Genomic DNA, 15326 nt, shown 5'->3' with positions numbered 1-15326 from the left:
CCAGGCAATTATTACATACAAAACCATATATCATTACGTTACAAATATATGATACAGATGTTATACAAATATCTATGCAATTATTGTACAAATGTATTATACAAATACAAATGTATTACAGTATTACATTACATAATTACTTTACATTACATTACAGAAAATATGTTTTCGGCACAAAAAACGTTTTTTTAAACCCCTTTTCAAAACAACAACAATGTGGTTTTGTGCAGAAAAACTACACATTTTTGTGTGACAAATAATTCTCTGGAGCACTTTGGAATATGCACATACAGGGCGAAATACTGTGCAAAAAATATCTGCGAGAACAGGGAGGAAAAACTACGGCAATTATTTCTCCTTGTGTGCATGGATGAAATAGGCAAAGATTTACATCCCTCATAAGCTGAGACAAAATACATCTGGAAATTCTGTCACACCTAAGTCCTCATGATATACCTGATGGCTACTCAAAGACAGTTCCTGCTGATTTCAATTGGACTATTGATAGGGGGGAAACCCTCACCAATAGATTGTGTCTTACATGCCAGAACTGTCCTCGTTTCATTTTGCTATCTTGTGATATATTCAGATGTTTCATACAGGACAACAGTACACACTGTCTCTGGCCATTGGCTATGCTGACTGGGGCTGATAGGAGTTCTAATTCAAGATACCTGGAGGGCACAGGCTTCCTACCTGCCTGAGGTGGTCATGTCATGTTCTTCAAAAAAACACGTTAAAGATATTGTAATACTACATTTTTTCCAGAAGGTGCTGCTCTCATGCCGCATCTCCTGCTACTTCCAGTCCACCACCATTTCTCACCTTTTTCTCTAGTCTCATGGGCTTCTTGCCTTTTACTAGTTTGTTTGAAATCTAATTCTGTATGAATCAGCTGGTAATAACATCTTGGTGAAACAGAATTATCATCTTGCCAACCTGAAATGCCTATTAAGATGCACTGGCAATTCAGCAATAAGAATTAATTGCCCCCCTCCCAGTTTGTTGCATTATGAAGGTCCCTTAAGCCCCTTATCATAATTACATTATTTACCAACTTGTTACAGATGCATAGCCTGGCTTAATGCATGTTTTTTCTCTTTGGTCTGTCTCATTTTATCTCATTGGAAATGACTTGCAAAGGAAGATGGCTAGAACAATCTTGTTGAATGGACAATATAGCATCTTCCTCCACTCACACTTTCTGCCTGTTTCTTAACAGACAGAACAGTTTTTGTTGTAGGGATATATAATTTAGTGGATTAAACATATGGATCAGGTCCAACATTTAAAGCACTTTGTGTCCCAATCGATGCCGCAGCAATTAATATAAGATGAATTTGTTAATATAACCTCTTCATAGGAAATGGCTAGCTTTAATAAATTTGCAGTTATTTTTTTTTAAAAGAAAAACACTTCTAAGATGGTTTTCCAATTACTTTGACAATACTGAGATTAAGGCACTGTTTCAGAATTAAGTAAAGCAAAATGATAAGCAATATTATTGTATAGCAGGAATGTAATAAATTACAAGCCAACAGTAATTCTGAGCTGGCTAACACAGAGTTTGTTGGTTTTAATGGATATCACAAAAGTGTTGTTACTATTTATAGTAACCACTTCTGGTCTGGTTAAGTGTGTGCTTTACACACTTAACCAGGAATAAGCCCTTTGAACTGAATTTGACTTACATCTGAGTAGGCATATAGTGTAACTGAAGTAATATTCAATTATTATGTGCACCTAGTTCAGTTCAATAGGGTTTACTCTTGGTTAAGTGTGTAAAGGACTGCAACCTCTCACTTCTTTCTCTTTCACATTCACCCTATGTATAGCCAGCAATAGATTTCTTTTTTTAAACACAGCATCAAGTTCAGTACAATTGACTGTGAAAACAATGTGGGACTCCAGTCCTGTCCATTGATTCACAAAGCTGACTTTACAGTCCTTCCTAAAATATTCATGGAAGTGAGCTTCACTGAATGCCGCAGTGGGATTTGCATCTTTGTAAGAGTGAGGACAATCTTAAAACACAAATGGAAATCAAGTTCTATTTAAGGGGGATTAATTCTGACTAATCGAAGGAGGCTGGGAGGCTGGGAGCAGACAGTTCAAGTAACCAAGCTGTGGAGAAACCTATCCCAGAGAAAGAAATGACATTTGCAATGCATTAATGCATTCCTCAACAAGAAAAGAAATGTAACACATGGAGTCACGATGCTACCCAAGTCATGTCCCCCTTTATCCCATTCAAAACTTGGGGGGGGGGAAAGACTTTTTGGAATTTCATGCTGACTGGAAGATTCAAGAAGTCCCAGTTCCAAAAAACTGGGACTTCTCAAATCTCCCAGTCTGCATGAAATTCCAAAAATTGGAATTTTGGAGCCCAACCAAATTCCCATGCACCCACTTCAAAAAAATCATAATAATCCTATTCTTCCCACAAGGGCTGGCTCATTTTGGCCAGGCTGGACAGGGGATGCTGGGAGCTGTCATCCTCCCAAGAAGATCAGTTCCTCAAAACTGTCACCTTCCCCCCCCCCCCCCCCCCCCCCCCCCCCGCCTCCGGCAACCAAGGTGTGATGGGCTGACTTCTTACCCTGTCCTCCTGTGTCGAAGGCTGAGGTTGTCCTTCATGGATGGGCTGTCTGGGATGAGGACCTCTGGGTGGGGGGAGACCTCCAAGACCCCCCCATAAGGCCTGGTGTCTCTCTCCTTGGCGTTGTCCTCGAAGAGTACTTGGTTGCTGAGCTTGTTGAAGACGATGGTGTTCATGATGGTGGCGATGGTGGATGCCCAGCAAGAGCCCAGGAGGGGCTGCGGAGAGGAGGCTCTCTCTGTGTCTCTCTTCTGTCTCTTTCCCAAATCTCTTGCTCTGCTCAGTGGAGAGGAAAGAGGCTGAGCTTCAGCACCAGCAGCCAGCAGGACTGGATGGGCTCTGGAAGAAAGAAAAGCACCCTCAGATCAGGAGTGACATTGCTGATGCTCAGACTGAGCCCAACCAAGCGCCTGCCCACCAAGGCGGAGGCATGGGGAAAGGCAGGGGGAGAGGTCCAGGCGAAGAGGCAGCTCCTTTGCTGTTCTTGTGTGTGTGCCTTCAAGGCATTTCTGACTTATGATGCCAGTGTGGCAGAGTGGTTTTGGGGTTGGACCATGACTGGAGACCATGCCTTGTGGGGAGAGCCTTCCAAGATCTAGCCGGATCACTGTGGAAGCAGTCTGCAGAGAGATCTTGTAGCAGCTGTAAGACTCACTCGAAGGAAGAAGTTGGCAGCAGGAGCTTTACAAGACTAAAGTCTACTTAAGTCTAATGGTTAAGAGGTGGTATAATAGCCCTGTTTGAGTATTTGAAGGGGTGTCATGGTGAGGAGGGCTGCTCCAGGGAATAAGACCCAGAGCAATGTGTTCAAACTACAGGAAAGGAGATTCCACCTCAACATTAGGAGGAACTTCCTGACAGTAAGAGCTGTTTGACAGTGGAAGAAACACCCTCGAAGTGTAGTGGAGTCTCCTTCCTTGGGGGTTTTTAAGCAGAGGCTGGATGGCCATCTGTCAGTGGTGCATTGATTGAGAGTTCCTGCATGGCAGGGGTTGGACTGGATGGCCCTTGAGGTCTCTTCCAACTCTAGGATTCTATGATTCTGGAGACAAGGGTTTGATTCTCGGCTCAGCCATGAAACCCACTGGGTGATCCTGGGCAAGTCACATGCTCTCAGCCTCAGGGGAAGGCAATGGCAAACCTCCTCTAAGCAAATCCCGCCAAGAAAAACCAGCATGGTTTGAGTGTTGGACTATGACTCTGGAGACCAGGGTTTGAATCCCAGCTTGGTCATCCCACTAGTTGACCTTTGGCAAGTCACACTTTCTCAGCCTCAGAGGATAGCACTGACAAACCCTTTTTGAAGAAACTTGTCAAGGAAACACCATGATAGGGTTGCCATGGGTCGTAAATGACTTGAAGGCACACAACAACAACAACAACAACAATAACCAAGGCGAACCTATCACAGGGTTTTATTGGCAATTTTTTCTGGAGGGGGTTTGCCATGGCCATCCTCTGAGGCTGAGAGAGTGTGACTTGTTGCCCAAGGTCACCCAGTGGGTTTCATGGCTGGACGGAGAAGTGAATGCTGGTCTCTAGAGTGAATGCTGGTCTCAAACCATTACTCCACACTGTTGTTGTTGTGTGCCTTCAAGTCATCTCTGACTTATGGCCACCCTAAGGAGAATTGATCATGGGGTTTTCTTGGCAAGGTCCTTCGGAGTGGGCTTGCCATTGCCATCCTCTGAGGCTGAGAGAGTGTGACTTGTCCCAGTGGGTTTCCATGGCCGAGCGGGGATTCGAACCCTGGTCTCTAGAGTCAGAGTCCAACGCTCCTGCTACCAACTTCTTTCTTTCAGTTAGGACGTTATCAGACAAGGGAAATTGGGAGTATAATCCAATGGCAATCCGAATGCAATCATGGTGTTTCATGTTATTGCGTGATAGACAACCACACGCAACTTCGGGCAATGGCATGCTATTTTTGGGCAATGGGAAGCCAGTCAAACGCAATTCGCATTCATGTAAATTTGCTGAACTAGCGAATTCATGTAAATGTGTTCTGGCCCCACTTTCTTTTCATTCAAAATTAAGAGAAATTCCTCATGTGTGATAAAGTCCTTAGTCAAGGTGCTGCAAGATCCTTTTGCAAAATATCATATATAGTATGTGCAGTCGTCCAGAGGGTGTTGAACTGCAACTCCCATCATCCTTTGAGTCCCAAATAACGTTTACAGAATGAAACACATTCTTGGGCTCCTTGGGAACTGTAGTTCTGGTCAATGGACCTCTGCAACCGGGTTGTGGAACTGCAAATCCCAGGGATGGAGCCAATGCAGTTAAAAGGGCATTGGGCTGCTGCGATAACTGTGGGGTGTGCATACACATTCTCGGTCCCATTCCCACAAAACAATAGTAGTGTGACAGCTACCAACTTGGTTGGGTCTCCTGTTTTGCTGTTTCCCACACACACACACTTTTTAGTAAAGAGGTCGAAAGCAGGGAGCAGCCCTTGAAATCCAGGGAAGCAGCTGGAGACTACATGAAACCGTATAAATATTTGTCCATTTATTAAGCAGCGCCTGCAGCATAATGTCGTCTTGCCTGATGAAGAAGCCCCTGGAGCTTCGAAAGCTTGCAACCAGTATATTGTGCATTTCGGTTGGCCAATAAAAGGTATCCCTGGTGGGTTTTTGTCTGCATTTGTTAAATGGCCAACACATTTAACAAATGCATGTATAATGTCATACTGATACAAGAGACTAGCGCGGCTATATCTGGGAATTGTCGTTCCCAGAGCTCTCTGGCAGAGAAGGTTCAATGGCTCACAAAACTACAGTTCCCAGAATTCCCTAGCATTGAGCCAGGGCAGTTAAAGTGGGCTCAAACCGGATTATTTCTGCAGCGTGGATGCAGCCCCAGTAAGAAGAGCCCAGTTGTCAAAAGCGTACAGAAGTGACCATGGAACTGGAATGAAACTGGAATGAAACGGTTGTCACTTTGATAAGGAAAAGCACTGTGCTTTTTATACTGTTTTAAGCACAGTTTTGAGTCCCAATTTTGCAAGAAAAGCGGGATGCAAAGAAATACATATATACATAATATAGTAATAGTAACAATTGTAATAATAATTGTAATAATAGGAGAAATAATAGTGTAGATGGAGAAACTATGGTCCAAAACACACTGCAGGAATAATCCAGTGTGAGACGGCTTTAACTGCCCTGGCTCAGTGCTAGGGAATCCTGGGAATTGTAGTTCATTGTGGCAGCAGAGCTCTCCGACAGAGAGGGAAACTGCACTGTCCAGAACTCCCCAGCATTGAGCCAGGACAGTTAAACCGGGGTCAAACCGGGTTAATTCTGCAGTGCGGAGGCAGCCTGCAAGTAAGCAAAATTACTACTAATAATAAATAATAACAACCTGCCTAGCAGCTTTGAGTACCTCCCTACCCAAAAGAAATAATAATAACCAATACAGTACTAACTGGCAAAAGCCACTTTTGACTATCCCTTGTCTAATCAAAGCCCTCTATAACTCCCTCTAAGCCGCTCTGGGAGCCTTTAGTTAGGGCTGAAGAGCCGGGTACAAATACAGTAAATAAATACGTAAATACATAAATAAAGAGACTTGAAGACACGTGTACACACATCCACACGCCAGGTAGGATCCAGCCCACCAGCAAGGGAGCCACGGAGCCTCCCTCCTACCCAAAGGAGGTGTGTTTCGTTTCCAGTCCCCTCTAATCATCATCATCATCATCATCATCATCATCATCATCATCATCATCATCATCATCATCATCATCATCATCGTTTTATTTATTTATTTATTTTATTTTTATCCCTTCTTTCTCCCGAAGTGGGACCCAAGGCGGCTAAATTAAAACAACATTTAATAATAATAATAATAATAATAATAATAAATTGTTGTTTTAATGTGATTAAAGGTGGGATAAAAATAAATATATTATTATTATTATTATTATTAGTTTTGATGTGTTTTATATATGTTGTTAGCCGCCTTGGGTCCCACTTTGGGAGAAAGGCGGGATAAAAATAAATAAATAAATAAATGTTGTTGTTGTTGTTGTTGTTGTTGTTATGACTTTCCCCTGGGTTTCCTTCCTTCCTTCCTTCCTGCCTCCTTCCTCCTCCTCTTTTGGGTCCCTCCAGAAGCGCATCCGCCTGAAGGCCAGCGCAGCAGCCTCTTCGGTCAATATTTGCCAGAGGTCGCCCGGCCAGACTCGGCTCCTTGGACCAGGGCCCAGGAGGACCAAGGAGGGGCGGACGGGGTCCCCAACACACTCACACCCCAGACACACACACACACACACACACCCTGGGAAGGGCACTGGAGGGTAGTGGGGTCCCCAAGCCACGCGTCTCCCAACTCCCTCCTCGCCTGCCTGCCTGCCTGCCTTCTTTCCTTCCTTCCTTTTCATCCTTCTGTCTTCCTTGCTTTTATCTTCCTTCCTTCTTTCTTCCTTTTCTTCCTTCTGTCCTCCTTCCTTCGTTCTGCCTCCCTCCCTCCCTTCCTTTTGTCATCCTTCCTTCCTCGCTTCCGTCTGTCTTCCTTCCTTCCTTCCTTCTATCTTCCTTCCTTCCTTTTGTCATCCCTCTTTCCTTCTGTCCTCCTTCTTTCATTCCTTCCTTCTGTCCTCCTTCCTTCCTTCCTTCTATCTTCCTTCCTTCCTTTTGTCATCCCTCCTTCCTTCTGTCTTCCTTCCTTCCTTCCTTCCGATCCTGCGCTTGCCTTTGGATGCAGCCGGTCCCTTCCGCTTCTCTCTTTGCCGAAACAGTCCCTTTGAGACCTGGCCTGGCTGAGTGCTGGGGAATCCTGGGAATTCTAGTTCTCTTGTGGCCCCAGAAGGCGAACTGTCCCCCAAAGCCATGCCTCTGAGGAAGGAGACTCAAGTCTTTCCTCCAGTGAGGAGTCTCAAAGGGGCGACAAGATCTCCGCTTCTGCTGACAAACACGGCTATAGCGTTGGTCTCCGTCACGACCCTTCCCAGAATTCCCTAGGGCACTTTAAAGCGCTCTCAAAGCGGATCATTTCGATGTGTTTTGGACCTCGGTCCCTTTGGACGGAATCGCTGTGGATCGCAGAGAGAAGAGGGATGTTTTTGTTGTTTTCCCCCGCATTGCAGAAATAATCCAGCTTTAAGACCCGTGGCTCCATGCTGTGGAATCCTGGGATTTGTAGTCTTCTCCAGGCGTTTAGCCTTCTCTGTCAGACCAAACTGCAGTCGCCCAGACTTGCACAGCACTTAAAGCGGTGCCGAAGTGGATTCTTTCCCTTTGAGGAGGGGCTTTAATCCGTTTTGACACCGCTTTGACTGCCCTGGCGCAGTGCTGTGGGATTCTGGGGACCACCATGCCCAGAATTCCATAGCATCGAGGCAGCGCAGTTCAAGTGGAAGCTCAAACCGGATTATTTCTGCAATGTTGATGCACTGGAGAGATAACCCGGTTTTACGGAAACGACTTGGAAGCACACAACAGCAGCAACAACAACAACAACAACCAACAAAAGTGGTGTGTTGCATTCACACGTTTGCAGCACAGCACAAAAGGCAAAAACTCCGGGTTGGAAACGCTGTGTCCGCACTGGAGGAATAACCCGCTTTGGTCCCTCTTGAGCTGCCTTGGCTCCCTGCTATGGAATTCTGGGAATGGTCGTTGGTTGTGGCTCCAGAACTCCATAGCAGGGAGCCACGGCGGCTCAAGAGGGACCAAAGCGGGTTATTCTTCCAGTGCGGACGCAACGCCAACTCTGACCTAAACGTGGGGTGGCTTTACCTGGCGGGAGGCGGCGGGTCCCGGGGGTCTCCGCTGGGCTTCCAGTCCCACTCCCATCCCAGCTCCCCTTCCTTCCTTCTCTCTCTCTCTCTCTCTCTCTCTGGTGGACCCTCCTCAGACACAGCCCTGGCCTCCGCCGCCGCTCCGCCCTTTATTGCCCGGGCCAGAGCCCCCAGGCCCCGGAACGTGGATGGCGGCGCCTCCTCATGTTTCCTCTCTGGGCCGCCCGGCCTCCCAACATCCTCCCCTTGCCCTATCCAGCTTCCCGGGCCGGGAAGAGCCCGCCTGGAGGGTCTGTCAAAGAGCGACCCGGAGCAGAGCAGCAGCAGCAGCAGCAGCAGCAGCAGGAGGAGGAGGAGGAGGAGGAGGCAGGAGCATCCAGGACACAGCAGTTCCCGTCCTTCCTCCCTCCCTTCTTCTTTCTTTCCTTCCTCCCTCCCTCCCTTCTTTCTTCCTGGTTTCCCTTCCTTCCTTCCTTCCTTCCTTCCTTCTTCCTGCCTGCATTGCTCCCTTCTTCCTGGTTTTCCTTCCTCCCACCTTCCCTCCGTCCCTCCCTTCCTCCCTTCCTTCCTTCCTCCCTTCTTTCCTTCCTTCTTCCTGCCTTTCTTCCTTCTTCCTGGTTTCCCTTCTTCCCTTCCTTCCTTCCTTCTGCCTTCCTTCCTTCTTCCTGGTTTCCCTTCTTCCCTTCCTTCCTTCCTTCTTCCTTCCTTCCTTCTTCCTGCCTGCTTGCCTTCCTTCTTCCTGGTTTCACTTCCTTCCCTCCCTCCCTCCCTCCCTCCCTCCCTCCCTCCCTCCCTCCCTCCCTCTTCCTGACTTTCTTTCTTCCTTCTTCCTTCCTTCCTTCCTTCCTTCTTCCTCCCTCCCTTCCCCTTCCTTCCTTCCTTCCTTCTTTCTAAGAGGTTCTTAGAGGAGAAGCAGGGAAATGAAGACGGAGATAGAGATGGAGATGAGGATGGAGGAGATGGTAGGCGCGAAGCCAGACTGAGCTTCCTTTCTTCCTTCCTTCCTTTTATTCTTTGTGGGAGCTTTTTAGAGGAAGAGGAGGAAGATGAAGATGGAGGAGACAGCAGGATCGAGGCCAGACTGATCTCTCTCTCTCTCCTTCTTTCTTTCTGGGATCTTCTTAGAAGAGATGGAGACAGCAGGATCGAGGCCAGACTGAGCCGCCTTCCCTTCCCCTTCCCCTTCCTTCCTTCCTTCCTTCCATCCATCCTTCCTTCTGGGAGCTTCATAGATGCACCTCAGGATCAACCAACATCCTTGGTTTGAGCTCAGCGATCAAAATGCATTTTCAAATCGAGGCCCGAACAGTCTCCAAGGGAGGCTCCCCGGACAGAACCAGCTCCTTCCTCTCAGAGGAAGCCTTGATCCAGACTCATAACATAAAAAGAAAAAAAGGAGACACCCATCCTAATTCGGTTCTTTAAGGTGTAAGAGATCCCTGGTGGATTTGGTCTGCAAAGGCTGCATCCACACTGGAGAAATAACCTGGTTTGGCACCGCTTTAACTCTTTCTGGCTCAAGGCTATGGAATTCTGGGAGTTGGGGTTTGCTGTGGGCCCAGAGCAGAGTGGAGTGCCTTCAAGTCATAGATTAGCAATTCATAATCTATAGCCCATCCGTATTAAATGTGCCACTGCATCACCTATGTTCCTTATGAAGACAGTGGTGAGATTATGTGTGTGTGTGTGTATGAGATAGAGAGAATATATATTTTTTGAATTACGTTATTAAGTGCCAACATATATCTACAGTGGTCCCTCCACATGAGCCAGGGTTAGAGCTGAAGGGCCCCTGTGAATGTGACATGAAGCCATGGCAGTTAAAGTGGGTTCAACCCAGATTATCTCTGCAGTGTGGATGCAGTTTATCCAGTCCAAGGCCCGACCAGTCCACACTGCAAAAACAATCTGGTTTGAGACCGCTTTAGCTGCCCTGGCTCAATGCTAGGCAATTCTGGGAACTTCAGTTTTGAGAGGCATTTAACCTTCTCTCGGAGGCTGCAACAAACTACAATTCCCAGAATCCCACAGCATGGAGCTGTGGCTAGTTAAAGTGGTGCCAAATCAGATGATTCCTGCAGGGCAGATGCAGCCTGAGTCAGTGTCTGGAGCTTGAATCCTCGGATAAAAAATCCATGGATATGGAGAGCTGGCTGTACCATGTGCATGTTTTGTGCAATATAAAATCATGTGCATGGCATATATAGCAAATATATATAGCATGGTGTGTGTGTGTGTATGAACCAGCATGGAGTAGTGGTTTGAGTGTTGGACTATGACTCTGGAGATCAGGGTTTGAATCCCAGCTTGGCCATCCCATTGAGTGACCCTGGCCAAGTCACACTCTCTCAGCCTCAGAGGATGGCAGTGTCAAACCCCTTCTGAAGAAATGGTCAAGAAAACCTCGGAGTTTATCAAGCGGGAGGAATTTCTCTTACATTTGAATGAAAAGAAGGTGGGGCCAGAACACATTCACTTAAAGTCGCTAGTTTCAGAGTTTATCAGACAAGGGGAATTGGAAGTATAATCCAATGGCAATCTGAACACAATCATGGGGTTTAACATTATTGCATGATAACCCACTACACACAAATTCGGGCAATGGGAAGTCAGTCCGAACGCAATCATGTGGTTTCATGTTATTGCGTGATAGACTGCCACATGCAAATTCAGGCATTGAGGAGCCAGTTTGAATGCAATGCGTATTCACGTAACTGCACTAAACTAGCGATTTTAAGTGAATGCGTTCTGGCCCCACTTTCTTTTCATTCAAATGTAAGAGAAATTCCTCCTGTTTGATAAACTCCTTCGCGCAATTACATGAATACACATTGCATTCGAACTGGTTCCCCATTGCCCCAAAATAGCATGCCATTGCCTGAATTTGCATGTGGCAGTCTATCACGCAATAATGTGAAAACCCATGATTGCGCTCGGTCTGACTTCTCATTGCCCGAATTTGCATGTAATGGGTTATCACGCAATAATGTGAAACCCCATAATTGTGTTCAGATTGCCATCGGATTATACTTCCAATTCCCCTTGTCTGATAAACTCCTTGGTCACAGGTTCACCATAAATTGGAAAGGACTTGAAGACACACAACACCAGCATGTGTGTGTGTGTGTGTGTGTGTGTGTGTGTGTGTGTGTGTGTGTATCCAAAAACATGCACATGGTATGTGTGTGTGTAATGTCTCATAAACACTTTTTCCAAAGGACATCAAGTAGTTCCAACTTGGAAAGTGAGGGAAGGCATTATACTCACTCCTTTGCAGCAATGAGATGGATTCAGGCCAATTGGTAGAAACTGTTCCGCCAACTTGCACATTTTAATGGGATTGCTCAGACAGAGAAATACATTTCCCTAGCAGTTAGGTTACAGCACAGTCTCAAGTACATTTGCTCACAAGTCCCACTGAGGGCTGGTGGCTTCAAAGGAAGTGCAGTGGTAGAGCTGCTCTGGGTTTTAGTTCAAACTTTCAAGGGACTACCCAAAGTGCTGCATGTTAGTCACCACCAAATAGGTGCAGTACCTTGGACAGGTCCTTGAACATACTCCCAGACCAGAGTAAAATCCAGTAAAGACTCACTATCTCACTAGTCACCACTTATATAACTTACTATCTAGTAAGTAAATTTCAGGTTACAGATCTTGCACTGGGAACAGATTTTCTACCAGGAGAAGAGAGCATTATCTGCATTGTGTCCAATAATTTAGCAAAAAAATTCATATTCCCTAGTTAAAAGAGAGATACATTCTGGACCTAAGTTCTTAGAAGAGAGGAAAGTCTCATGACCTGTTTCTTCTTTGTTCTCATTCTTGAAGACAAACATCTCCACCTTAGCTCATGCATTTCTTATAATAAACATAGCTTTTTTCCTTTCTCCACTAGGCCAGTTCAAATGAGATTGCCTTCCAGGAGTTAAATGTGTCTTAAGCGTGTGGATGTTTCAGACAACTAAACTGCTTAACAAGGCTACAGCACACCCTGTCAACAGAAGAACCAATTATGAAAGCCAAGGTGCACTTCAGCATACTGGTAGCAACTTTCCATGTTTCCAGAATAAACAACCTTGCCACCCAGATTATGTCTCCAGACACAAAAGTAGGGATTTGTGTGTTTATGCCTATGTGTGTGTGAAAGGGAAGGGATAGGATGGGTAGGAAATGGACATCTGGAAACCAGTGCTGGAAAAACAACAACCCAATAACAGTGTGCAGAAAGGACTGTCAAAGATCAGCGCTGGCATCCACACAACACAATCCAAGCCTTCAGTGCAGTGAGATGCACTGAATTACTGCATGTAAAGTTTAGACACAACCACATCTCTGCCTCATTCCTCTGTTTCATTCCTGAGATCCCAATCTGAAGAAAGCTGTTAATGAAAACAGGAGCCAACTCCTATTTCTCTTTCCAGAGCTTGTTTAACATCCTGAATGGGTCAGAGAATGGAGCATTGTGTTTTTAATTAAGGTTCCTTACCCATAACAGTGCTAAAAGTAAACCAACTGCTCTGAGCCAAAGGCACACAGCTCCAGACGGTGATCTGGTCCTCTCTCTATGCTGCTGCCTTCAAAGCTATAAGAGAGTAGTAAAAATGTAACCCTTATTCCAAGCTCAACCTTGCAGAGGTTGCGCATAAGGAGAAAGCTTTGTTGCCAAGTTATGGAAGGAAGGTGCAGCCTGGCACAATGGGCACAAAACCCAAATGCACAAGCCGCCTGCACAAGCCCAGTTGAAAGGAGAGGCAGGTGCTCAAGAATACAGAGTACATCAATGTAAGCTTAAATGCAGGATAAACAGATGGGCAGAGCTGTATGTTAGAAATCTAAATGCAAGGAGAGCTTTTGTAAGAAGAGGAGATAACGTCAATTACCAGACAACATGATTGTATGAGTGGATTCAGATGTTGGATATGTTTGAATGAGAGATCTTGTTTCCTTGTAATTCAGTGTTAACAAGACCTGTAAGTGCTTCCAAATATTGGCAGTGGGGGGTGGCAGGAGAGTGGCAGGAACAGGGGGTAAGACAAATTGTATCATAAAATGCTATCACCAAACAGCAAAGAGCAACAAATTGGTGTTTCGAGTATTCCATCATTACTTATGTGAACATTTTAAAAGCATTTGTTCCCCTCTAATGGGTAACAAAGGAATTATTGCTACCAGAGTCTCAAGAAAAGTTTCAGCATACACACAACCTTATTCCTACGGGGTCCTCAAAAGTCTGCTGCACAACTTCCACAGAAGCAATTGGAATGCAATGGAAGCTGGTCACAACTTTAACTCCAAGGGGTAAACAGCTTAAAAACATCCTTTGGCTTTTTTAAAAAAGCAAATTATATTGCTTTCTTTAGCTACTGCTTCCAGGGATGTGGGAGTTATAAAATGTTCATGCTATATTATCCGGATTAGACCTTTGAGAAGATTATAGTATTGCATTTTATGATGCTTTTTTTGTATCAGTATTGCAACTCCTTGAGCTGAGTACCAAGCTCTTTGCAAGCCCTAAAACTGTGTGACTTGCAGTACTACTGTGCCAACAATTAATTAGTCAAGATAAAGGCAAATGCTGAACAGTCTATAATAAAAGGGAAGAAGGAACAAAATCAGAACCCTTGTGCTTCCATTCCATCTATCTGGGCAGCAATAACTCTTATTAAGCATCATCATTGCATTCTTCATCCACCTTCAGTTGCTGAATAAAATAATTTTCTGGCAACAAGCAGTACTAATATTTCAGCTTAATGTTACATTTTTAATTGGCTGCATTGAGGCTCATGCCAGACTGCCAGGATCTTATTACTAATTGAAAACCCTCTGGAGGAAAGACATGCCACATAACATCCCACACAGGGAGGACTACGCATAGATATGATGTAGTGGTAGCAGTACATAATGGCTGGTTCAACTGCCAGCCCTCACCTCCTTCCTCCTGAGCTGAGTCTACACACTGGGATATCTGTGAAAGCATCCGATTCCTGCTCTAAGGAGATTTTGAACCTATAGCCTTGGAAGCTATCAGAGAAGGGACTAACGCTGTCAAACTACTCAGCTATGGTGAAAAGGAAGCAATAGTAGGAGAGAGTAGCCACACTGTAAAGGAATTGGAGAATTCAATAGCTCCGCTCCTCCCCACCACCACATTCAGGGCTATTTTTAAAAAAATCAAATGCTTTCCGTCACATTTATGTAGAAATGTACCACATTTGAAACACTGATCAAAAATGAACCTAATATTTCCACCCATCTGCACCAATCAAGTTCAATATGCAAAGCTATTACCATCCTGGAGAGGACCTGCCTATCCCATTAAAGATGAGAAGCAAGTTTGGAAAAGAAGGCAAGAGATGGCATCCTGGCTTCAGCACTACAAATGTGACAGAATGCACAGGGATTGAAAGCCAATCTTTGAAGAGGTAATCACCTAAAGCCTTCCGGCTGGCTGGCTAAATCTATTAGTTTTGCTTTCTCTTGGGATTGCATGCCCTCCAACATTTCACAGATGAAAACTGGCAGATATGTACCAAGCAACATCAGAGTAGGGTGAAGATGGCAAAAACTATTATGTTTTGTATTTTGATGGTTTTAGATTGTATTTGCACATGTTGTTAACCGCTTTGATTTTTAGAAAAGCGGTATATAAATAAAATTTTTATTATTTATTTATTATTAATAAGGAACAACCGACAAGCTTAATACTGTAGCAGTTTATTTCAACCTACTGGGAAGGAAAAGATTATGCTCTCTCCTTCCATCTCCCCCTCCTCCAGTGGAGTGCACACTACTTTTGCACTTTGAATTAGGTTTGTAGCAATTGGTGTAAGCTGAAGACAATGGAGAAAGTGAGGTCTGGAGAGGGAAACTGGGACATTTTAAAAGCAGCTGAAAAAACAGGAAGACAGAGGATTAATCAGGACTGTCCCTACCAAATTTGGACAGCTGGAGCGTATGGGATTGTTGCACAGGGTTTAGTTC

The 15326-nt window shown here is 45.1% G+C and overlaps 1 protein-coding gene across 2 annotated transcripts in view; it reads right to left on the bottom strand.

The window, feature by feature from the left end:
• Nucleotides 1–8616, bottom strand: part of MKX (mohawk homeobox) — a 77510-nt gene extending 68894 nt beyond the window's left edge. For both annotated transcript variants that reach the window (XM_042475488.1, XM_042475490.1), the window contains exons 1-2: nt 8344–8616; nt 2600–2938 (exon numbers count right to left, since the gene is read on the bottom strand). In XM_042475488.1, the coding sequence (XP_042331422.1) occupies nt 2600–2775 (176 nt within the window). In that variant the 5' untranslated portion in view covers nt 2776–2938; nt 8344–8616. The remainder of the gene's footprint in view (nt 1–2599; nt 2939–8343) is intronic.
• Between the last annotated feature and the right edge of the window lie 6710 nt (nt 8617–15326).

This window comes from Sceloporus undulatus, chromosome 6 (assembly GCF_019175285.1).
Source record: "Sceloporus undulatus isolate JIND9_A2432 ecotype Alabama chromosome 6, SceUnd_v1.1, whole genome shotgun sequence".
NCBI classification, from domain to species: domain Eukaryota; kingdom Metazoa; phylum Chordata; class Lepidosauria; order Squamata; family Phrynosomatidae; genus Sceloporus; species Sceloporus undulatus.
This window is presented reverse-complemented; position numbering and strand designations above follow the sequence as displayed.